This window comes from Cimex lectularius, unplaced genomic scaffold (genome assembly GCF_000648675.2).
Source record: "Cimex lectularius strain Harlan isolate CLEC.00 unplaced genomic scaffold, Clec_2.1 scaffold265, whole genome shotgun sequence".
Classification (NCBI taxonomy): Eukaryota; Metazoa; Arthropoda; class Insecta; order Hemiptera; family Cimicidae; genus Cimex; species Cimex lectularius.
The window spans coordinates 251,086-274,673 of NW_019392812.1; the positions used below are offsets into that span (position 1 = coordinate 251,086).

At 33.1% G+C, this 23,588-nt stretch overlaps 1 protein-coding gene across 5 annotated transcripts; it reads right to left on the reverse strand.

Moving 5' to 3' along the window:
• Positions 1-18: 18 nt before the first annotated feature.
• LOC106662998 lies at positions 19-23,040 on the reverse strand. Of its 5 annotated transcripts, none has more exons than XM_024228256.1 (19): positions 22,940-23,033; positions 21,861-21,959; positions 21,627-21,798; positions 21,493-21,566; positions 21,255-21,421; positions 20,092-20,220; positions 19,937-20,038; positions 19,020-19,076; positions 18,877-18,963; positions 18,728-18,811; positions 18,580-18,657; positions 18,270-18,518; positions 18,122-18,208; positions 17,143-17,217; positions 6,897-6,980; positions 2,703-2,762; positions 2,419-2,618; positions 2,145-2,362; positions 19-2,075 (listed from the first exon to the last, which is right to left on the reverse strand). In XM_024228256.1, exons 2-19 carry the CDS (start codon positions 21,926-21,928, stop codon positions 653-655), a joined length of 3,414 nt encoding a protein of 1,137 aa, XP_024084024.1. In that variant the 5' UTR covers positions 21,929-21,959; positions 22,940-23,033; the 3' UTR covers positions 19-652. The 5 variants fall into 5 exon arrangements, with proteins under 5 accessions (XP_024084024.1, XP_024084025.1, XP_024084023.1 ...); XM_024228257.1 differs by lacking the exons at positions 19-2,075; positions 2,145-2,362; positions 2,419-2,618; positions 2,703-2,762 and adding exons at positions 3,277-4,595; positions 4,656-4,748; positions 4,805-4,954; positions 6,262-6,314 and having other exon boundaries at positions 22,940-23,036; XM_024228255.1 differs by lacking the exons at positions 19-2,075; positions 2,145-2,362; positions 2,419-2,618; positions 2,703-2,762; positions 6,897-6,980 and adding exons at positions 7,907-10,003; positions 10,078-10,196 and having other exon boundaries at positions 19,937-20,032; positions 22,940-23,040.
• Between the last annotated feature and the right edge of the window lie 548 nt (positions 23,041-23,588).

Consider the following 23,588-nt stretch of genomic DNA (forward strand, 5'->3'; position numbering starts at 1 on the left):
AAATTCTATGTGTTCTTTTCAAATAATAATGATAAATAAAAACCTTACCTATCCGCCAATTAGGTTGGAATCACAGCAGTGATATCGTGGGTGGTTAAAAGATTAAAACATTGTACATTTTTACATAATACAAAAAAACTGTATATTTGTGAAAGTCTACCTTATGTTTATGTACAGTTTACATATAAAACATTTACAATTTACAATACAATATTATAATTATTTACAAATAAAACAATATAAACAAAAATAATTTACATTTGCTGTATGCCCACTTTTTTCGTGAAAATTAAAAAACTGTACTTTTTATAAAATGAAAATGGTAAAACAAAAATTTAGCGGTTCTCTCAAATCTGCCTTCTTTAGTCTCTTTAACAGTTTAGCTTTTCTTAGTCCAATTTTCTTTCTTACTCTTTAACTTTTGCTCAAATTCCTCTTTTAATAGTTGTCCTCTCTCTCCCTCAAACTCAATTGACAAATGTTTTTTCCTCTTTAACTGACAGGAGTTCTTGAACTATTTTATTTTAAATTTCTTTTTTCACTCACATCTTTTAATTACAGTAATAAATTTTTAATTCATACTGTCAATCTTAATGTTTTTAGACTCACTTTTTAATTCCACCACGGTTTAGTTTTCTCCATTCTTTCAAGTTCAGACTCTGCACGAATCGCACACAAACATTTTGGACTCGGTCGCGTGCATCTTCTTGCAGATGAGGCATTTCTTCTTGCCTTTCCTCGGGTCTACCGACCGTCGACCGGCCTTCGGCTGCTTTGAATCTTCTTTTACAATTATGTCCATCAATTCACCGACGACATCATCACTGATTTCCTCTTTGACTTTGGGAGCGTCCTCTAAGAGGTCTTCCTGGCAGGGTTCATCAATAACGGTCGTGTTTGTCTGTTTACTGACAGGTGCCGATTTATTATTTTTTCGCCTGTCCGTCCGAGCATCTTTTTGTACGTCCCGTCTCACTCCTTTGCCTACAGGATTCTCTAATTTTTTCTGTAAACTTTTCTTCACGACTTTCGATTGGCGTTTCAAAATGTTAAACCTTCTAGTATTTGTCCTTTTCCGTTTTAATCCTTCAGGTGGGGAGTTTATTGGGACAATGCAGTTCAATACCAAATCTGATATTTTCTCCTTGATGGGGCGAAAATTGAGGAGATAGCCTCTATCCGATTTGGATCGTTTTGACATTAGCTTGTTCAAAGTGCCCTGCTTGTTAAACGGTATGATGCCAAATGCCGCATACGCTTGGACCACCAATGACGAAAGATCCTTCTCTTGTCCGTTAGTTTTGCATGCCTCTTCGAACACGCTAACAAAATCAGAAACGTTCGCTTTCCCGAATTTCTTGATTCGTTTATTTATCACAGCCTGCATCCTCGACACAATTGCCGGAAATATACAATTCCTTAAGGGATTAAGACTGAGGAGGTTGCCGGGGATGGAGAGGATGGTGACGCCTTTTGCCATGAGATTTTCATAAATTTCAAACGACTGAGTGTAATATTTGCTCCCGTCGACTAAAAGGAGCACCCTTTCCATCGGTTTGACCTTCCTTAAGAAAGAATGGATGAACATGGCAAACGAGCCCGAATCGATTTTCCCGTCAGTGGGTCCGCTGTCGATAACGACTTCAGACGAATCGGAAGACAGGGGGAAAGAAGAGGTGATGAGTGTTGTCGTGAAAGCCCCGTCTCCTCTCACTCCGCAGAGAAGGCTCACCTTCTCTACGTTTGTCTGTACGCTTCTTTGACGGCCGGTACTAACAGTCGGCAATTCATCGGACACAAAGACTGTCGTGAAGTCGACTGTATAAACCGAGTTGCGGCTCAGGGAAAGCTTGCGGCAGAGTTCGATAAACCTGTCAAAAAACACATCCGTCTCGTGCTTCAAGGAGCTGAACATTGGCGCATTGCCCTCCAAGACCGCTGGATACTTGCGAATGAAATTCCTATACCACACTATATCAACCATACGCACGGAATCGACACATTTCACAATCTCGAATGGATGATATCTGGATATGTACTCAAAAGCAATCCTCCTTATCGAATATTCAGACAACCTACAAAAAAATTTAAATTAAAAAAAAAGTCCATTTTAAATTTATCTCGTAATTATGCTAAGTACTGACACAAAGAGCATGTTTTTCAAGTGGTACAGATGCCCCGCAATGTTCCGGTCTCCTGTACATTCTCGGCTGATTGTTGCACCGTATCTGAGCTTGTCCATTAAGAAGGCTAAATTGACGTTGTGTTTCTTGACGGCGAACTTCGGATCGGCGCCTTCTACGACCTCGTTTATCCCTCTGTGCACATACTTTTTGCCGTTCTTCATTTTCGTGACAACACGCTAAAAGACAAAACGGTTTAAGAAAAAATCCATTAAAAAAAAAATTCTCATTCTACCATATTGAAAACTTCTAAGCCGTGATGGACTATCATATGCGTGACTAAAAAGTCCGCAGAATCTGTTCGCAGTGTACAGTTAGAACACTCGAAGGAGAACTGACTGCAAGACAAATGTTTGAACCATTTGTAGCATTTATTGTGACGAAGAATTGAGTTGCACGTGGAGCAGAACTTCATCTTCGTTCCTTTGTTTTGCCCTTCGAGGTGACAAAAGCAAAACAATTACAAATCCTTAATAAAAAGAAGGCTTAATAACAAAATACATTTAAAAAAATACTTACAAGTTTTGAAATAATTGTGCTCGTCGAAACTTTGGCATTTACTACCGACTTGTGAATCATCTAAAATTTTCATAACTATTTTAATATTACGACGAAGGGAAAAAAAGATTGCTAAATGATGAGAAGCTGTGACTTAAAGAGAGTACAATGAGGGTCAGATAGAATGAAAAAGTATGTAAAAAAAATAGGAGAGAATGAAAAATTGAGCATATTAAAGTTTAAAAGAAGGAAAACTGAGAGAGGTAGTAAGAGAGTAATGGTTCTGCTATCACTCTGGCCTCCGTAAATAAATTTCAATCTGCTATGGTAGAAAATATCCCAACCTCCAAACTGACTCGTCAAAATCATAAATTTAACACATCATTTCTACGAGACACACACACGGCCAACAGCATAGTAAATGTACCATTAAAACTTAAGTTTTGTAAAAATTCAGTATATGTTTTTTTTACCGAATGTGCAGCAGTTATCATAATTATTGGTGGTCAGATACAAAACACTGTGAAAAAATAACAATATTTAATTTCTTTTCTTTTTTTTACAATAATAAATAAACAAAAAATTTTGTGTTTATATTACAAGGGTTTAACTTAAATTTAACTTCTTATTGAATTGGTTTTGGATGAAAACTTTAATTTTACGCCAGGATTTGTTGTTAAGTTCCGGGTGGAGTTCACGGACCCTTTCACACTCTATCTTTTTGGGTGCTATCCTGTTCTTGATGTGATGTTTGAAAAAAGCGATGACAACTTTTTTCTGCTCATTAGTCCAACGGACGAGGATGCGCTTGACTTTCTTCGAACACATCTGGTACGAGGTAAGATTCTGTTCGAGTGTATGTTTTGCCATCGCACTGGCCACCGTTTCCTGAAGCATTTTAATCGTATTTGATCCGACAAGTCGACAATCAGCCACATCATACCTCCAGTTGGAACTGATTAGTCGCATCATCGTTTTTAGATTAAGCTCCTGCTCGGCCATACATGGGTTGTGCATTACTCCCTTTTCCTTGATTAAAGCAATTGCCAGCTCGCAACACTGTTTTAAAGAGGTGGTTAGGTTCAATGCAAAAGTCACAGGTCTTAAAACAGTTTGCTTGAAGTCGTGTCTGGTGATGTGTTTTGCAGCTTCGACAATGGACACATAATGTTGTGGTTGAAGAGCTGATAAAAGACTGCCGACCGAAGGGTTTTGCCTTCTTACCTGGATTAACAGTTTGGCAAGCTCGCGCATCTTCTGCGATGTCACGCTCACAGCGTTTGCATACTTTTTCTCCTGGTAGAACTGCATGAAGCGAGTGCCGAATGCGCAGATGAGCTTGTCGCTTTGTGCCACGAGAGATATTTCGTCCTGCCTCATCCTGGGGAAGACAGTCTCCTTGAGCTGGACGTCTAGCTCGAAGTGGGCCAGCCACGAATTCTGCATGTCGGCTCGGTGCGAACCGTCACTACCCAACCCGCACTGCTTTTTATGCCACCAGATTTCCTTCTTCGAATATAACTTAAGGCATACATTACAAGGCAGGTTTTCATTGGCGTCGTCATTCGACGGTATTTTTATTGGTTTCACACATTTCTCAATGTTATCTACAAAAACGTTCCCTCTATTTCTCAACACTGCCATTAAACGGCTACGAGCCTTACTTTCCTTCGCCTTAGAGAGAATCTCCTGCACATCGATTTCATACTTGTGGTTTTGAAAGATGTGCTGAGAAAAATTAGAGACAAAACTCTCACAATAAATACAAAAGTCCATCGGCTTTGTCCGTTGCTCACTTGAAGAAAATGTCGGCTTATTTACAAGTCCAGAGCCACCTGCAGCATTCCCCAACGATAGCTTCTTATTTAAGCGATAAATGAGATGGTCACTGAAAGATTCATCGCTAGACAAAATCTACTAGAAAAAAAAATGTAATAATCCAAAATAAAGTTAAAATTTTCAAACAAATTTCACCTCACACTCTTTATGACATTGTTCGTCTGGATCATCAGTTTCTGATGAATAATTTGTATCGTTGACGCTTGACTCATCTCCTGAATCGATTTCCTAAAAAATCAACACCGTTCAACCATAAGAAACACAGCTTAGCAGATCTACTTTACCTTGGATTTTGTAAAAGGCTCTGAAACCCCATCTCGCTTGGCCACCTTGTCTTTGAGCGCTGGACAAGTAACCACACCATCAAATTCCAGCATGCGATCGGCTGAAATTGTTATTTCTGGCAAGTAATTACACTCTTCTCCCTTTCTGACCTGAAAAAATTATCGCGTAAAATAAATTTGTAATTGAGAGTAAGAGCAATGAAGTACCAATATAAACTCGAGGACTGCAACAACACTCATTAAAAAATCACAGAAACTGACAAAATAACTAGCACAGGAATAAAAAAAAACTATAAAAAATATAATTTAAAAAAATAATAAAATAAAAAACAAAATTACAGGGTATCCAAGAAATAGTCGGATGGTCTGTAAGTTTCAATAGTGTGGATACAAGCGCAAGTGGGATAAAAGGTAATAAAGTAGCCGACAAATTAGCAAAAAAAGCATCGGAGTCTGGACTCACATTAGCCATACCAGTTCCAAANGTGTGGTTCCGTGGAAGATCTTCAGCACATCATAATGAGATGCAAAAGATACAAAGAAGAAAGAAGTAGCATCTTAGGAGAAGATATAAACTATGAAATTCTGCTTTCCTCACACAATAAACTGTATAAATTCTTGTGCAGTACAAAAATAAAAATATAACAAAGAAAATAAGTGTTGTACATAAAGTTAACCATGTAATAATTATTTTGTTCAAAAATGGTTGTATATATTAATTATACCATCCGTCATACGGTTACCTTGCTGTATTAAGTTTATTTTCTTGTCTGAATTATATGTAATTTTTTTATTTTCTTCTTGTGTGCAATAAACTTATTATTATTATTATTAATTATACCAAATTAAAAAAAAGTTTGTTATTAATATTATACTTATAATCTTATACTAAAAAATATTACAGTATTATTTGAAATTTATTTTCTAAATATCACCTAGTTTGTTGCTTTAAACTGATTGAATTTTGGAATTTCAAGGGTGCTTTGATTGTAAATTGTTATTATTAAAAAAATTAACTTTTTTATTAATCATTACTATTTTATTAATTACTGAATTATTTGAACTGTATTTCACAGAGGAACCCACAGGGCGAGTGCTGTCCATGGACTGGGCTCAATTTGCGACTGACCTAAGAGACCGACTCCTTTTAACCCTAACCTTAATTCCCACCATATTACTCTTGGACACTCCTTAATAAATAAGTCACATTTTTGTACTAACTCGTATTAACTTCGAACCTTTCACTTTCTAATTAAAATATTCGTACTCGCACTAGCACTCTTTTACTTTGCACACTTTTATTTACTCACAAGTCATATTTCTGAGTTAAATTCATTATATTTTTCATATAATCTCACACTCTAGCTATTTCACACAGGCAACGTTCTTTAATATGGGATTATTTTTGTGTCAATCTTGAGATTTGATGAATTTAGAAAAAAAAATTAACTTCCTACCTCTACGATTTCCTCCGTACCCAAGATGTCAAAGCCGTCTAGTTTTGTCGTACCTATTAACAAACGACAGTTAAATGACGGTAGTAGTTCCAATAACTGAATCAAAACACACAAATTGTAACGGCAGAGATAATTTTGTAGCATACTTACTGAAATCGGATTTTTCTGTTGCATTCGTTTCTATAATATCGCTGTCAGAAATTTAAGAACGTTTATTTTTTTAAGCACAGAATGGACTGTAGGAAACCAAAGAGAAAAAAAATACAGGAACCAGAGTCTGATGCTTTAAATTTTTATGTACATGCACAATCAAAATGTACAAACTTAAAGATACGTACCAAAAAAAAAGTTTTTTTTAAGAAGATAATTTTTTTAAAGAAATTCCTCAATGAAAAATAAATTCAATTGAAAGTATTGGTAATTAAACTATAAACACTATAATGTAGTTAGGTAAAAGGCCAGATTAAATGCAAATTGAAACCCTGTGGAAACCAGAGTGATAGGCATTCATAACTCTCTCTCACTCTCTTTGACTATTCTAAATTTACATTAATTTTAAGATGGAAAATATATATGTAAAGAAATAATCAACATATCAAAGAAATAATTAATGGTTTAATTAATTTTTTACTCACCTTTGTTGGACGAGTTTAAATCAACTGGACATTCCGTGCCTATTTGATCTTCCGGCTCTTTATCAGTGTCTGTCTCGCTGCACTCTGTCATGGGGGCAATTTAAAAAATCATTAAATAAATTATCATCTATTTTTTCACTTGAGTGTGATATTAATAATTGTTGAAAAAAAAATATAAATAAATAAAAAGAGGCATATTGCAGGCCGAGCAGAGAATTTCTCTGAGCTAGGGCTGAATGGTGATCAGACGTTCAAGCAGTTTGTAATTTCCTTACTAACTGAGAAGTTTATACCGCAAATAAAGATTTTCTTCCTTCTTCCAGTGAAAATATACGAGTTGGACCTCCAGCGAGAACGTCGGGTGATTTTAATTATATAACAAAAACAAAAGTCCAACTCGCAGAACTGACTGCTGCAAAGAACTCCCAAAAATTCAAACTGCCCAGTCTCTGTCCAGTTATTTAAAAAGGTGATAATTTCCGGCGTGTGAGTAATGGGGCAAAAATTAAGCCAAAGGGTGTCTGCTACCTACTAAACTATTGGTTCAAACTAATTAGTTAAAGGTAAATGATGGCAGAAAGCTTCATTTTGGATTCATTCACTTTTGTGCCAAAGAGGCTCAGTATTCAATTTACTGATGTACCAGAGTGGTTAGCACAGCAGACTCTCGGATAAGTTGCGGCTCGATTCCTGCCCCAAAATTAGTCAACAATTACATACTTGAGGCTTGGCTGTGGTGCTAGATGCCATTAAAAAAGTTAAAAGTATTTTATTTTTATTATTTTATTTCTTCCTTACTTTTTTTAAATTTGGTAATAAATAGTACAAGTTCTTATAAAAAAATTTATTGTACTAACAAGCAACAACCAAGGTAATACCTGCCTAAGGATATGAATTATATTGTCTATGAAGCATATATTAAACAAAATTATATTATGTATTTTAAACATATTTGTATGTATTTTATAAATAAATAAAAAATAACAAAGTAAAAAACAAACTATATAAATGGATCACTTACAAACTTATTTTTTAGTGTATTCATTTTGTACATATACTTTCATTTTTAACCAATTTTTATTCGAAAATATAGTGGGATGGAGGCTAATTAATTTTTCGCATTCTCTTTTTTTTGGAGCTGTTTTTGTTTTTATATGACTCTTGAAAAATTGTTTAACAAGTTGCTTTTGTTCCGTTGTCCATGGAACTAAAACTCTTTTTTTCATTTTGCCAGCGGCGGTTTTTTCTGGGACTGTTTTTCTTTGCTCATGTGAACAACGTTCTTGTTCGTGAAATCTAGTTTCAAAATTGGTCATTATTTCATTTTCATCATCACTCTCATCTTCAATGATTTCATCAAGATTTATATTTATCTGCTCGAGATTCTTTCCTTTATACGCTTCGGTCTGTCCATTTTCCATCAACAGTAGAAGTTTTGACATTTTAGCAGTCTGGTGAACGTCGTCTTGAAGCATGTATGAATTTTTCTGAACTTCTAATGCGTGACCCATAAATGAAGCCAACTTTTCTATCTCTGCTTCTTTTAAATCGAAAAGCTGTGATAATGTGGCAAGGTGTTTTCGTAATTTCGCGGATGAAATAGCTTTCGGGTTAGATACGCCGGCTTCTTTTGCCATTTTTTTCAGGACATTAAAACACACAATAGGGGTATAGCAATCTGGTAGGCCAAACAAATAAATGTTTCCTTCTGGAACACACTTATTTCTAAACTTTATAAGTAGCTGAATATCATTTTGTACTTCAGGGCTAATAAACACCGGGACGCCACAGCCATATTTACCTCTCACAACAATACATTTAAATTGATTTAAGAGAATTTTCTCTATGCTTGTAAGGGCCTGGTTAAAGTTTTCATACGAAGAGTTATCTCCACTGAAAGCATCATATACGTGAATAGGCATCTGCTGTAGCTCTCCTGGTCTCCTCCTGTTCAGAAGGATTATACGACAGTAAATTGTATATAACAAATCTGTATATGCTTTTTTGTCAGCATTTGATTTAACCAACTGTTCTACAGACACTTTGGCCTTGTGCGATAAAAAGTTTTTGAAAACTTTAATATCTTGTGCTAAGGGAACAATGGTTACCTTATTACATTTGTTAATATTAAGCGTATTTGCTGCATTATGGCTTACATCAAATCTCCAATTACTTTCAAATAGCTGAATTAGAGTAGTCATGCGAGTCTTTACTTCTTCATTGGAAAATCTGTTTTTGTTTTTCATAACTTCTTGAATAGCGATGTCACAACACTGCTTTAAACTGCCAGCTATATTAATTGCATAAGTTGGTGATTTGTAAATCTGACGGCCACTGTCAAATAATGCTATTTGCTTCACCGATTCAACAATTGTATCATAATATTGAGGTTGGAGTGCCTCAAACAGATTAGGTATATCTGGCTGTCTTTCTTTCATTTCAATTAAAAGTCTAGCTAATTCTCTCATTTTTCGACTAGCAACATTTATGAAATGTTTTTCTCTGTGATTTTTCATATATCTTGCACCAAATAAACAAATTAAATAATCCTTCTTAGCAATCAGTGATATTTGATCTGGCCTCATTGTTGGAAAAACAGACATTTTTAACTCTTCGTCTATGTTATCTAAAGTGCATAAAAAGGTTTGGGACATACTTTGAATATTTCGATTTAAGGAATTTTCCGAGCATATTTTTTTGTGTTTCCATAAAAATTTCCGTGAGTACATTCCCATACAATTGGTACACGGTAAGTATTCAGTCGTATTTTTCACTTTCCGCATAGGTTTCGCCGCTTCACGATATTGATAAAAATTACCTTTTTTGCGTAAAGACGTAATCAATTCTTTCCGCTCCTTGCTGTTTGCTGGAAGCGAAAAAATTTTCACAACTTCAGTCTCAGTTTGGTGCTTTCTTTGAAGATGTCGCGCAAAATTTAGCACTAAATTTTCACAATAATAGCAATGGTCTTTTTCTCTTACTCGCTTTGATTTATTTTTACTGTTTGTTAGCATAACGGATGAACCGATGAAGTCTTCTTTTTTGATGTTTGTAGACATTACATTTGAACTATTGGTCATCAGGATAGGTTTTGATTCAAGAAAAACCTGCAAGTAAAAATATGGTAGTTCAGGCATAATTTTTATACAACGTACGGATATATTCAGATATATTTACATACATCATCAAAATCTGAAAGACTTCTCTCACTAAGACTATCATCACTGGCGCTGTCATCCTGATTTACCTCGCTGTTGGCTTTAAGACCCGAATCATCATGAGGCGATTTTTCATCTTTTTCTGTGCAGGCACAAATGAAATATATCAATATCAAGTTCTCTTGCCCCCCTCCAAAAAAGGGGGGAAAATGTTTAGCTGTTTTTATTCACAAAACTAGTTTATAGAGCCTCACTTCTACATACATGGGGGTATGGAAAATTCTTAATGTTTTGCCTTTTGGAATAAAGCCTATGTACACTCATGGCAATAGATGATTTATATGCAATAAAAACCCTCAAATATGCGTTATAATTGGCAATAAAAATATTAAAATACGCAGCATGAATGTCAGAGACACAATGAACAACAATGAACTTTTTTTAACCTAAGCATATATTGTCTTTTTGATCTAGTACATATTCATTTTGAAAGGAAATACAAAGAAAAATTATGTATGTTCAAAAGAAATTGATTAAAATGTACAAAATAAATAATTAATACTGATTAAGTACATGATATGAATTACATTTCAAAGTTAATTTCTGTAAAACTATGGCATTTATCGTTCAATGAACATTTGTACCTCAAAAAGACTTTTCGTCAGCAGAGGTGTGGGAGCATAGGAACTTTTTTTTAGATAGATAAATATATTCATTGTCATATTAATATTATTTACTTGGCAGACATGCTTTAAATTTACAAGGGGGATCTTACATTGGCAAAATTAACATCTCTAAGATGCATTTTGTTATTATTGATGACAAACATTTCTTTTGGCAGGGGAGAAAAATGTTTTAAAAAATCAGTATGTACAAGTAATGAATTTTTAAGTCATACTTTTTGTTTGATCACGTCACAATATAAATAGCTTTATTTATTTATTATTAAAATAATTAAATATAACAATAAAGAATAATATAATGAAATAAAATATAAATAAACATTTTATACATTTTAAAAAGTTAAAAAATAAATAAATTTGAAATTTTAATAAAAATTCACATTTATGTTTGACAGTTGGTTGTTTTATGTTCTTATTAAGTGTTTTAATCACTTGTAAGGATATTGTTATCATATTCTCCAATATTCCAACAAAGAAGATTTGCGTTGTTGGATAATCTAATAAAAGAGTACTTGAACTGACTATTTTTGAAATTCAAATGAGGGATATATTTTCACAACTCGACAGCTTTAGAAAAAGTCATTTTTCAGGAAAGGCAAAAACTGCATCTAGAAGATTTGGAAATAGGAGCCTCAAAAATGATGCCGATTAATTCATGAGCATTCCATTGTGTCAGATTGTTTATATTTCTTTTGTTCCAGACAAGTTAACTGAAATCCAAATCAAATTTTATGCTCTTGTTTTTTCCTCCTAATTTATTTTTATTTTTTCAATAAACAAAAATATTTCAAATTTATAATCTCTTTGAATACACAAATTTACGCAATATTCTTCAAATATGCAAAAATATGCTGAATATAATTTAAACCAAGGGACAGAGGTATGATTCAGATGGTTGCAAGTGTTAGCAAACAGAATTTGCAATTGCAAATAAATCAGGGCTCTACTCATGGCAAATTGTACGACTGTTTTACTGATAAATTAGAGTATTTTGTCTGCACCTAAACTAGTTTCAGAGATACCATGAAAGCGATGATGCTTGTGTGGTTGTTCTCGTTAAAATTTGGTCCACTAGTAAAAAATATGAGCCAAATACATTTGACATTAATTTTTTGTGCGAATCAAAAACTATTTACACACTTTTTAAGCCATAGTTGAGTGTCAAAGAGTACAATACAAAACCATAACATAAATTTACGTTACATTGAAACCATAATCATTTTGTTTATTAATTTAAAAGTGAAACATGCTGTTATATATTATGTTATATTATATTTATGATATAACAAGGTGGAAGTTCACAAGCAAATTAAGATTTCGGCGGACAAAAATTTAAGTTAAAGTGGACAGTTTCAATTTTTGTAAAAAGATGCGAAAAGAAAAAAGAATTGATTTAAATGATTTTTTTTTTTTTAACATCACACTGAGCCTTGAAGAGTAATGGCAGAAACACGCATCCACCAGAATGTGGAGCACAAATCCGTCTTATGTCAAAAAACAGACCCAGTCTTGGACAGTGTGGACTCAGTTTGATGATTTTAAAAAAATGAATTAGTGGACAAGAAATAACCACCTTTGCAAAATTTGCTTATTTAGGGCTCTTTAACTCTAAATAACTCTAGCTCAAAAATTAACAAAATAAAAAGAAGTTAAAGCCAGTGTTTTTACCAAGCAATAAAAATACATCAATTTTGTTTACCCTTTATTCTTTTAAACCACATTGTTTTTATTAAGCCAGATTGAAAGATACATTTTTTTTTAATTTCTTGCGACGTTTTGGCAACTTTTGAGTCACATTCATGTAAACATTTTTTATTTCTTATTTTATTTCTTAATTATTACAATGTGATGTATAATCAGATACAATTGGCAAAATCAGTAAAGTCTTAATCTTTTCTTCTTTTAAATTAATTAAGCTTTAATCTTTTATTAAAAATTTAACTTTTTAACTAGTGAATGGATAGACTATTTGAAAAATGAAGTGAATTAATAGTAAATTATTGGTTATTATGATTTATTCATTGCTAATCAATTAATTATGAATTTTTAAAAGACAACTCTTAAAATGTTTTATTTAAATAGTTCTTAAAGAAATTAAAAATATAAAATTGCATGTATATGTAGAAAGGAACATTAACAAAAAAATCTGTCTATCTAAGGCCTGAAAATCTAAAACTCCAAATAACTTTAACTCAAAAATTAATAAAATAAAACATCTTTAAAGCCACTGTTTTTTACAATTATTTTAACCACAAAATAAATTTTTAAAAATTTTACTTTTTTTTAATAAAATATAAAAACTTTTTTCCCCCTTTCTTCTTTTAAACCATGTTGCTTTCATTAAGCCAGATTTGAAGATACATCTTTTTATTTATTTTTTCTTTCGGCAACTTTTGTGCCATTCATGTAAACATTTTTTAATTTTAACTGAATTAAATTTAATATTAAATTTTTTAATTTAATTAATTTTAACATTTAAAATTTAACTTTTTAACTAATAAATGGACAGATTATTTGAAAAAGGAAGTGAATTAATAGTTAATTCTAATTAAAGCTAATTAATTAATTAATTATGAATTCTTAAAGACTTAATTCTTAAAATGTCATATTTAAACAGTCCTTACAGAAATTAAAAATGTAAAATTGTATGTATCTTTATAAAGGAACGTAGAAATAAATTTTTTTTTTAAATTCAGCAAACCCGTGGTGTGTGTCAAAATGTAGTAAGAATAAAAAGATGTACCACAATTACAAAATAAAATAGATTAAAAATTATTAACACTTACTGTTAACGGCGTCAAGCATCTTCATAATCTGCAGTATTCGTGGAACCATGGTAGATCGGGAAAGCATAGTTGACACTAAATTGGCTAGCAAAATGCAAACTGAATACGAAATCCGAGCAAGCAGAGGACGAAAGAATTTATATTTACGTATATGTAGAAATGAAATTTTTTTTTTTTTTTTTTTACTTCTTTTATTTGTATCCACAACTTTACATGTATTATATGCAACCAGCAGCTTAATGCTCGAAATGTGGATCATTTGAAAACAACAAATTGGGAGAAAGAACTATCTTTTAAAAAGATTGCAATTATGTAGATAAACCCCGCTTTTTGACAAGATGTGAACCTTATCTTTAGGTTTTGTGAGAGGATGTTTCTAAGTGAACACCCACCTCTAAAAGCAGCTCTAAAGCCTTCTTGTTTAAGAATTTTACCAACTTTTTATAATAGTTCCCCAATGTAATGTAAGCAAAGAAAACCTAAAGATTTATTTTTAGTGGGGTGACTGAGACCGATTAATGCTTCTTTTAAAGTTAATTTTTTAAAATTCTTTTTACTAGTAACCTATCGATAAAAATTTCTTCATATCCATTGTTTTTAGCCAAGGTTTAAATTGTTTTTAATTCTTTGTTATAATTAGCTAAGAGCCAAATGTATCCAGCAACTTTTTGGATCCTTAGGTAAGAAGAATTTGCTGATATCATGGTAAGTGTTAATGTGCATTTCTATGTATGGTCTATGAGCCAAATGAATCTGGCAACTTTTACAGTCCACAGGTGAGAAGAATCAGCTGATCAAAGTGTTGGCCACAACAGATTAGGCATGGACACAGTGCTCATCACTGTAAAGTAAAGGTCCCAGGTTCGAAAATCCAATAACCCTACATTCAAGCCTGACATACATACAATTGGGCCTTTTTTTCTTTCAAAACACCGGCACCCTGAGGGTTCATATAACCTTGTAGTTGAAATGCCATCAGAAAAAAAAAAAAAATCAATAGGTTAGTTATGCAGTTTTAAATCCAAAAAGTTTAAATGACCATCTTTTTTTATTTAAAACATAAAATTTCTACTATATGTAAAGAATTAATGAATTGGAGGACTCTTTTAGATCCTCTAATGTGCCTGACCGTGTTTAATGATCAAAATCTGGACTGTTGAAAACAAAAAATAAAGAACTATCTTTTAAAGAAGTTAATAAACAAATTCACCCCTTATCATTTCTATGCATTTGCAATGTTAAGAAATAAAATATTTTTTGAAAATGGCACAAGATCGCCAAAATGTCGCAATTTTTTTTTTTTAAATCTTCAATATAGGAATGAGATCAGATAAACACACGTACTGAGTTGAGCCTATCCACTTCTCTATAATATAAGTAAGTTGCAAGTGGAGTTTAGTTTTTTATGGTATCCTGTGTTAATTAGTCTGGAAGTAACGGTTCTGCAAGTTAGATTATTCTATATGAACTACAAAGAAAATGCAAGACAAGTCACTCTAAATGTTTGATGACTAGTATCTTCTCCAGACTATATGTACCTATGCTGACGCGCCTGACCTCAGATTTGTTTTATTGCTACTGATCAAAAATCCTCTTTGGCTCAAAGGTTTCCAAGCGCTATTTGGTTCTGCAAAGACATATATAGACAGGTCCTTTTGTCAACTGAAACCCATGGCCTTTATAATTTTTGCTCCTTTACTCACTATACGAACTGACTAAAACACCCTATAAGTATATATACTCAGTGGAGATTAGTCTGAATTTTGGAAAATACTAACCAGTCAGTAACAGAATGTCACAATCAAACAAAACAACAAGCAATCGAGCAAACCAATAGATTCATCACTGTTCTCCTTGGGAGTTCTTTGCAGCCGTCAGTCCTTCAGGTTTGCTTTGCTATAACCTTTTGATAAGCTTTAACAATCAAAATGTGAAAACGGCAGGTTTTTCAGTTGCTGAGAAATTGCTATTTCTCTACAAGTCATGTAGTGCAAATTGAAAATTAGTCAGTCGCTACATTCTGGAAGTCTCACTCTCAAACTAAGGAAAAATTTGCCAAAGATGACTTTGAATAAAAAAATTAAGTCAAACCAATAAAAGAACATTGAAGATGCATTATTGAAGTGATTAAAGATCCAACACAGTTGAAACATTCCCGTCATCGGACTGACACTGGAAGGGAAAGACCGTGATTTTGCTAAGCTTTTTAATAAGCCACAAAAATTCTCTTATCAATCACATGCTTTTTGAACATGACAATATTGTTTTTGGGAAAATGAGCATGGAAGCTGTGAGGTTTTGGGATTACTCAAAATTAGTCGCAAAACGTTTGGCACACACTTTACCAAAATTTTGAGGGCAATGACATTTTTAATGCTGACAGGACTATGTTTTTGTTTGACACTTGATAAAATATCGATTCAAACAATGGTAGAAAGCCACAAAGATCAGACTTGTAGGTACAAATATGACAGGATCTGATAGGCAAAATGTTCTTGTGATCAGAAAATCCCAACCCCCCTGGTTGCATCAAGAATGTAAAAACATTACCCGTTCATTACTAAAACAATAGGAAAGTGTGCATGTCGAGCAATATTTTCTCTAAGTGTTCAAATCCATGGGACAAGAAACTCAGAAAATGAAAAATTTGACCAATTATTGACATCATCCATTGCATCGAGTATCAAATCTAAAATATATTCACCTACTCCCCCCCCCAACATAACCGATATACTACTTCAGTCCTCGATGCAATTCTGATGCTGGAGGATTTCTGGAGCGTCACACTGGAAAAATCTATTGAAAATTATTTTCAATGGTTTCAATAAAATAAATTCAGGGAGTGTAGAGATTGCGATCAGTCTAATAGAAGGAGGAGATATTAAGCTTTCCTAACAATTTATACTCTTCCTAACACACCTAAACTTTACAACGTATTGTACAACAAACACAATTCATTGTTTTACAGGAATGTCAGTTTAAACAATATGACAATAATTTTGAAAATACTGCCAGCCAGTAGGAGTAACAAAAGGATCGAAGAGAGAAGAAAAAGAGACGGCCAGATAGGATCATACTTTCAAAAGGGGCAATTTGAACGCAAGCCGAAGATTAAAAAAAGGAAAAAGGAAGAATAAAAAGAACCAAATAAAGAATAAAAAGAGCCATCAATATTTGCCTTCCACAAAAAGTTTTTTTTTTTCGTGGTTTGTTTTATACGTGTAAGTATTATACTGGAGACAAATTATTTTATTATTTTTTGTTGTTAAATTAGAATTGATACTGGAGCTAGTTAAGCTAGTTAGCTCAATCTCATTTTTATCTTAGTTAAGTTTTTCCAATTGTATATTATTGGCAAAGGATTTAATTTTATTCTCTATTTTCAATAAATTGTTAGTTTTTACCAGTTCTTTTTTTAATTCTTTTATTTGTTTTTTGTGTTTTTTTTGTTTTTTTTTTTTAACCTATTTCTACATTGACGGATCCACGAGAGATTAGCAATGCTATAACAATGGCTGATTTTGTTTAAACAGTGAATTGCACACTGGCCCTAATTATCTTTAGCTGTCATGTTCCTCTTTAAACACATGCACTACATTGCTACATTAAATTCACTCACCGTTGTCTAAAGACGTATTGGTTTCTGATGGTCGTACGTTGCTCCTAATAGCATAGTTGTGCTCATCTTCTGTGTCTAAAAAAAAACAACCAATCAATAACACGACTTTTTTCTTTAATCTTCATGTGGGCGCATAGACGGTAGTCTACCTAGTTAGCAACTTTGCTCTACAAGTGGGCAGGGGGCCATGTGGAGATTGTATTCTCAACTTACAACATATGAAACTAAATTTCAAAGTAGTCATCTTCCGGATTGGCGAGTCACACCAGTCAAACTTTGTACTCAGTAGTTTACCACCTAGCATCCGGTAAAGTTTCATTCTTTTCTAAACCATCCCAGTGAAATGTATTACATATTTTGTGTAATTGTAGGTTTATTTTATGTACGAGTATTAGAGATTATACATTGACATTTTTCAGTGCATTGCATTCTTTATTATTATCTAATGAATCATAATTATGTGCTATTATCAATGGTTTCTTACCAACCCTTATTATCAATTTTTTTCTTACAGGTAAGATTATTTTGTTATCTTCATTATTATTTGTAATCCCTCACTTTATCTCTTTCAGTTTAGCTGATTCGTGTTAGGTTAGGTACCTTCTAAATATACCTACCTGCATGTGTAAATTTAATTTCCTCTCATAAGGAACTGACAATAATGAGTAATGTATTTCACAGGTTTCATTTTTTCATATATATATTTTTTTTTTCTCTCTACATTTACCTCAAAAGACTGATATTGTCTGTTGATCTTGTATTTCTTGTAATTCATTATTTTCTCAATTTGTCATTTTGAATAAATTTTTGCAATGTTAGAGTGTGTTAGATCTTATATCAAAATAAGCCCCATTTCACAGAATCAGGGTAAGATATTGGATGAAAACATGCGAAAACGAGTTGGCGGTAAATTTGCTCCCACGAGTGAAAAAAAAAAGTCGCGCCCACATGAAGGTTAATGTATATTTTTCTCACTTACCATCGTAAAAAGTGTTAAATTCATCTTTGTTTTCATCGAAGAAGTTCCACTGGCCGTCCTTTTCGACTAAAATGACTTGGTGCATATCTGCAAAGAATATATTTAGTTATTGCATTTTTAAAAATTATGTTAAATAATATCACTTTACCGCTGTCTTCGGTGGAAGTTAAAACACTGCCAGAAGGAATCAAGTTTATTGATTTTTCATAGTTAATCAGCTCTTCCGAGCCTTCCAGTTCATCATTACAGGCTTCATCCAAAATTACATCATGACTCGATGTATGATTTTCGTTTTTACACAATTGTTCAATTACGCTTGTTTTCGGTTTGCAGACAGGTCTTGTTGGCTTTTTAAGCCTCCTTTTTCCCCTGCGGCCAGTCGAGAGCCAAGAGAAAACTGAAAAAAAAATTCCAAAAAAGATAAAATAATCAAGTTGTAAAACCAGAAATCGGCTCACTTTTGTCTTCAGTTCGGCACGGAACAACACCGTGAATGTTCTTTCTCATATAACTCGTGATATTATCAGCGTATCTTTCTGAAAAAGGAATGTTCGTTGGGCTAATGTCACAATAACAAAATATTTCGTTAAAACAAATAATACAAACCTGACGCCATCGTTTCTATTTTACGCATGTTGACTTCATTCGAGACCTGTTTTTTCTTTCTTCTGTTTCTTTTACGTGTTTTCCCTGTAAATTAAAAAAGAAAAAATGAAACATAAAATTTTAAAGGAAACTTTCAAGCGGAAATAAACCTCGTTTGGTTGGAATGTCATCGTAACCCAGTTCATCCATATCATCTTTGTACACCCACAAGACCTTTTTTCGTTTTTTCTTTTTGACTAGTGGAATAAAATAGCTTAAAAACTTGTTTCTTCTTTTAATGCAATTAACTTACCATGATTGACGTTTCTCAGCCGCGTAACATTTTTACTTACACATACTGGTTCAGAGGCTGAAATTAAACAATAAATAAAAAATAAATCCTATTGAAGAAAAAACAACAATAACAATGCTATCAATTTATATGTTTTAATGAATTGAGTACATCTCTCAATTGTATGGATTGTCAGTTTAGATAAGGGTGTACTTGGCCATGGGCAATAAATATTGGTTTTGGGGCATTTCTTAATTTTTTCGGACTATTGTCTCATTCAGGCTTATACGCTCCGCAGGCATTGTGACAAATTCTTTTATTTATTTTAATTTTAAGAGCACTAGCTGGACACTTACTGAAACTATTGAGCTTAGGTCATAGCCAATATGTAGCAGACACCTTCGTAATCAACACTTTCCTTTCCTGCTTCATCATCGGTGAACCACTCTTTTCTTCCCTTTCGGTTCACAATCTGACCTCTCTCTCAAACTTTTACGAAATTGCACGCAATCATTTATATGGAAACCATTTCGCTACAATGTCTACATTTCATTAGGAATGTACTACTTTCGTCTACCTTTTACCACTGCCTCACCCAACCCTCTACCCTTCCCACCAACTGCCCTTTGTCTTTCAGATTTTTGTCTCTTGACTGCCAAGTGCCCTAAGCAATATTTTTTACTTTACTTTTTATATGTATTCAAAGTGAACACTTTGATTTTTAATGCATAATGTAAAATAAATCAGGCTGGGAGGGGTCACGTAACAACACAAGCATATAAGCAGGAGAACACATTTTAGCATCTTAAAATCAGTCCCAAAATCATTAAACATCTTAATCTCTCTACTTATCTTCCTTAACATACTCATATCCATCAGGGCCATAATTTCTCATAATTTGTACACTGTTTAGAAAAAAAAATTAAGAATGCACGCACCCTGATTAATGACGATTTTACCGGCACACCTCCTTCTCTTTTTGAGGACTTTTTCTACCCCTGGCTCTTCATTAAAAGAAGTGGAATCTGTGGAATCTAAAACTAGAGCAAAATAGTTAACACATTACAGTAGAATTTTTTTTAAATTAAACTACCTTTCTGTGGCGACTCTTGAAGACTTCGCAGGTCTTTGACTTTGAGGCGGAATCCGACAGGCTGAGAAACTGATGCCTCAGTGCTGCTTTTGACTCCATCATCCTTCTCGTTCAGAAGAGAAGATTCCGCTAAAAAATTTTAAACCATCATATTGATACAACATAATAATACTAATTTACATAAAGAAAACTATAAATGAATATTCGTAGGTCATTTATTTTTCTACAATATATTAAAACTAGCTTCAGTTTGGTAGCAAGTAACAGTCAATTAAAAATATAACAAATTTAAATAGATAAGAGTGGAGAAACTACTCATTAGCAGTACTACTATGGGTCCTAGGTGTTCTCTACTTAACTGAGGTTAGTTCCACTATCACTGGAAAAATATCCCGTGGCCTTTTTAATCAATGAGAAGGGTTGGAGGGAATACTCAGGATGAGAATTTTTGTATTTGATGATTTATGGTGGTAGGGAGGTTTATATGCAATTGGTGATAGCAGGAGTGGATTACATTTTGTACAACAGAAATATTTAGGTCTTTATGAGAAATGGGAATATTGGATTGTTTCGGTGAAAAACATACTTTCAGTCTGTATGTCCATACTGGCTTCACAGTCGTGTTATTAAGCAGCCTTTTGTGAAGAGAGGTAAGTTAGAAGGTTTATCAAGAAATTGTAAAACATTGTTTCTTAACTTCTTGTTGTTTGAGGTTGTGTGTGTTAAGATTCCATGTCAGACATTTGTCAATATATAGTCCTAGATACCGTAGCTTCTACACAGTTAGGAGGGATACTTGACTGAAGTAGACTGGAGGGGGGATCTTTTTGCGGGGAATGAAGATTATTAGAGATGATTTTTCTGGATTTTTTTCCCACCATGAGTCCAGAGTGTGTGGTGTTCCTGAAGGGTTTTAATGGAATTGACTAGAACAGAGTTAACAGAAAGGATAGCTATATCGTCTGCAAAGATTAGAGTGGTGATTTGAGGATGGGATGGGAGGTCAGCTCCTTGGTACAGTACGGTGGCCAGAACACCTAAAGTACACCAGCAAGGAAAGTGTATGTTGGGGATAAAGGCAACCCTTCAAAGGATAATGTAGTAGGTATTATTAATATAAAATATTTAAACCCTGAAACCAAATAACTGGGCAAATCATTTACGCTGTTGGTCAGGAGGATCTATGGCCGTTTCTTGGACATCCTGTTCCTGTTTGACGATTGTCATATCGACATCGTCATGAAGGGAGGATTTTCCTGGTTCGTCTATTTCAGCTGGATTGCAAGACCGGACCGAGTCTATCTTAACCCATGGATCAGGATCGATTATGCTGAAATACAATAAAATCGACATTGAAAAAAACTATCAAGGGTAATATTTAAAATGAACATAGAATTCTACCTGCCAGAAATGATAGGCAATGCACCCTCCTTGATTTCCTTCAGCATCGACATAACGCATTTCCTCACCTCAACCTTTAATTTTTTTAAATATATAAATAAATTATTAACATGAGTACAGTCGATTTCTAATACCTTGAAGTGATCCGAGCAGATGAATATTTTCGAATAGATACCTAGGTTAGGGGTTTTGATAAAGGGGGACCATCTTTCAAATGCGTCTTGACAATTTGGAAATGGTATGAAAGTCTTCGAATTGTCCAATGTCGAGTTGGGACACTCTTTTATCATACAACTTTTGAATGACCTGAAAATTTGATATTTCATCAATTTTCATGAGATGCTCTATTTATTTAAATTGAATACTACCTGAGATCAGGTCGGGACGAGTCATGCTTCTTTTTAACGACTTTGGTGATTATGTAAGTCTTTTTCATTTTCCTCGTCACCCTTGTAAACCAACAGCATCTGAAAGTGTGAGAACTCTTTTAAAATTAAGTCAATAAAGATAAACGTTTAACATAAATAATGTTAAGAATTACTATGATGTGCTTCTTTGGTGTTTCATTATTAAAACGACTCCAGAAAACGAAATTAAACACCGTACTCTTCGGTTTAGAGATTTAAAGTTGCAGAATTCACGATAGAGAAAGGAACTCCAATCGTACTTTAGTAAATTTATGTTTACCATAGTCTTTATTTATTGTTCTTATTTTTTATTTATTTATTTTTTTATTTTTATTTTTTGTGGTCTTATGAACATAGCGAATTAGCCAAAGATGCCATGGCATTAAATACAATACAAACGTTGATTTTAGTACATGCCAATATCGTCAAGACGTCAACAGAATAAAAATGCAAACATCGATAACGCCGCAAATATCAATAATAGTATCGATTAAAACATCGATGAAACTATCTATAAATAAATTTATTATAAATATCGATATTACAGATAACAAACTAAATAGTACAGAGGCCAATATTATATTGAAGCCAGAACCGATAATAGTATCGAAGACATAATTGAATCGAAGTCAATGTATTAAATGAAGAATAAAGTTCCAACTATTTATTAGTTTATTTGGGAAGCTTTTTTTCCCTTATATGTAAGCATCTTTAGCCTTATCTTAATCTTATCATTTACATCCAATGATCTGAATGAAATAAATACTCTTAATGAAAAGAAAATAATATAAACCAGCTAGCATGACGGTGAACTTTTTTTTTATTGTTTATTTATTTGTAAACCGGTCCCTGAGTTAGAATAAGCTCTAGTTGTAAGAACAAAAAATTAGTTTACACGACGATAGAAAAACACAAGTAAAGAAGTCGTTCTGATAAAGTTCGATTCTCGGCCTGGTTATCGAAACCTGCACTGTTCCTCTTCGGAACTTGAAATTCTTCTCGGACGGGTGTTTTACATAAAAAATAAGTTTGTAAATTACCGAAAATTGTGTCCAAAGCCAAGAATCCAGTCGCCATGACGAAAGGCTCCTTTAACCAACTTCCGAGTTTACGACACTGTTACACAGCCACCATTAAACTCGGCATTTCGATATAAATTAAATCGATTCTTTTCTCCAATTCATACCTTCAAAAATGAATTTATTGAATCTGTTTATAATACAAAAACATTATTTAAATAGCAATGAAATAATAAAAAATATTCTGAATAATAATATTTTTTAAAATTATAAGTATTATAAAATTAAAAGCCGTTTATTGTTTTAAAGAAGACACCCGTCAGAATCGATTTTTGAAATCGATTCCTTTTTTTATTGCATATGGCTAATGAAACAGATATCCCAAAATTGATTTAAAATATTAAATGTCAATAGTAAATTACTTTGAAGTCAAGTACAAAGTACCATTAGATAATAGTTTTTTACAAATTAATATTGAAAATTTAAAAAAAATACATTTAGCGTTGTTCACTAACATATCAAGGCAAAGTTACGCAGTACGGATTCTCCAAGAGATACAATAATCGACTCTTCTGAGGACTCACAATTATTTCTATTAATATTATTACTTATTTATACTACTTTTCCTGCACACTTTCTTACTCTCTCTCTCTCTCTCTCTCACCCTCTA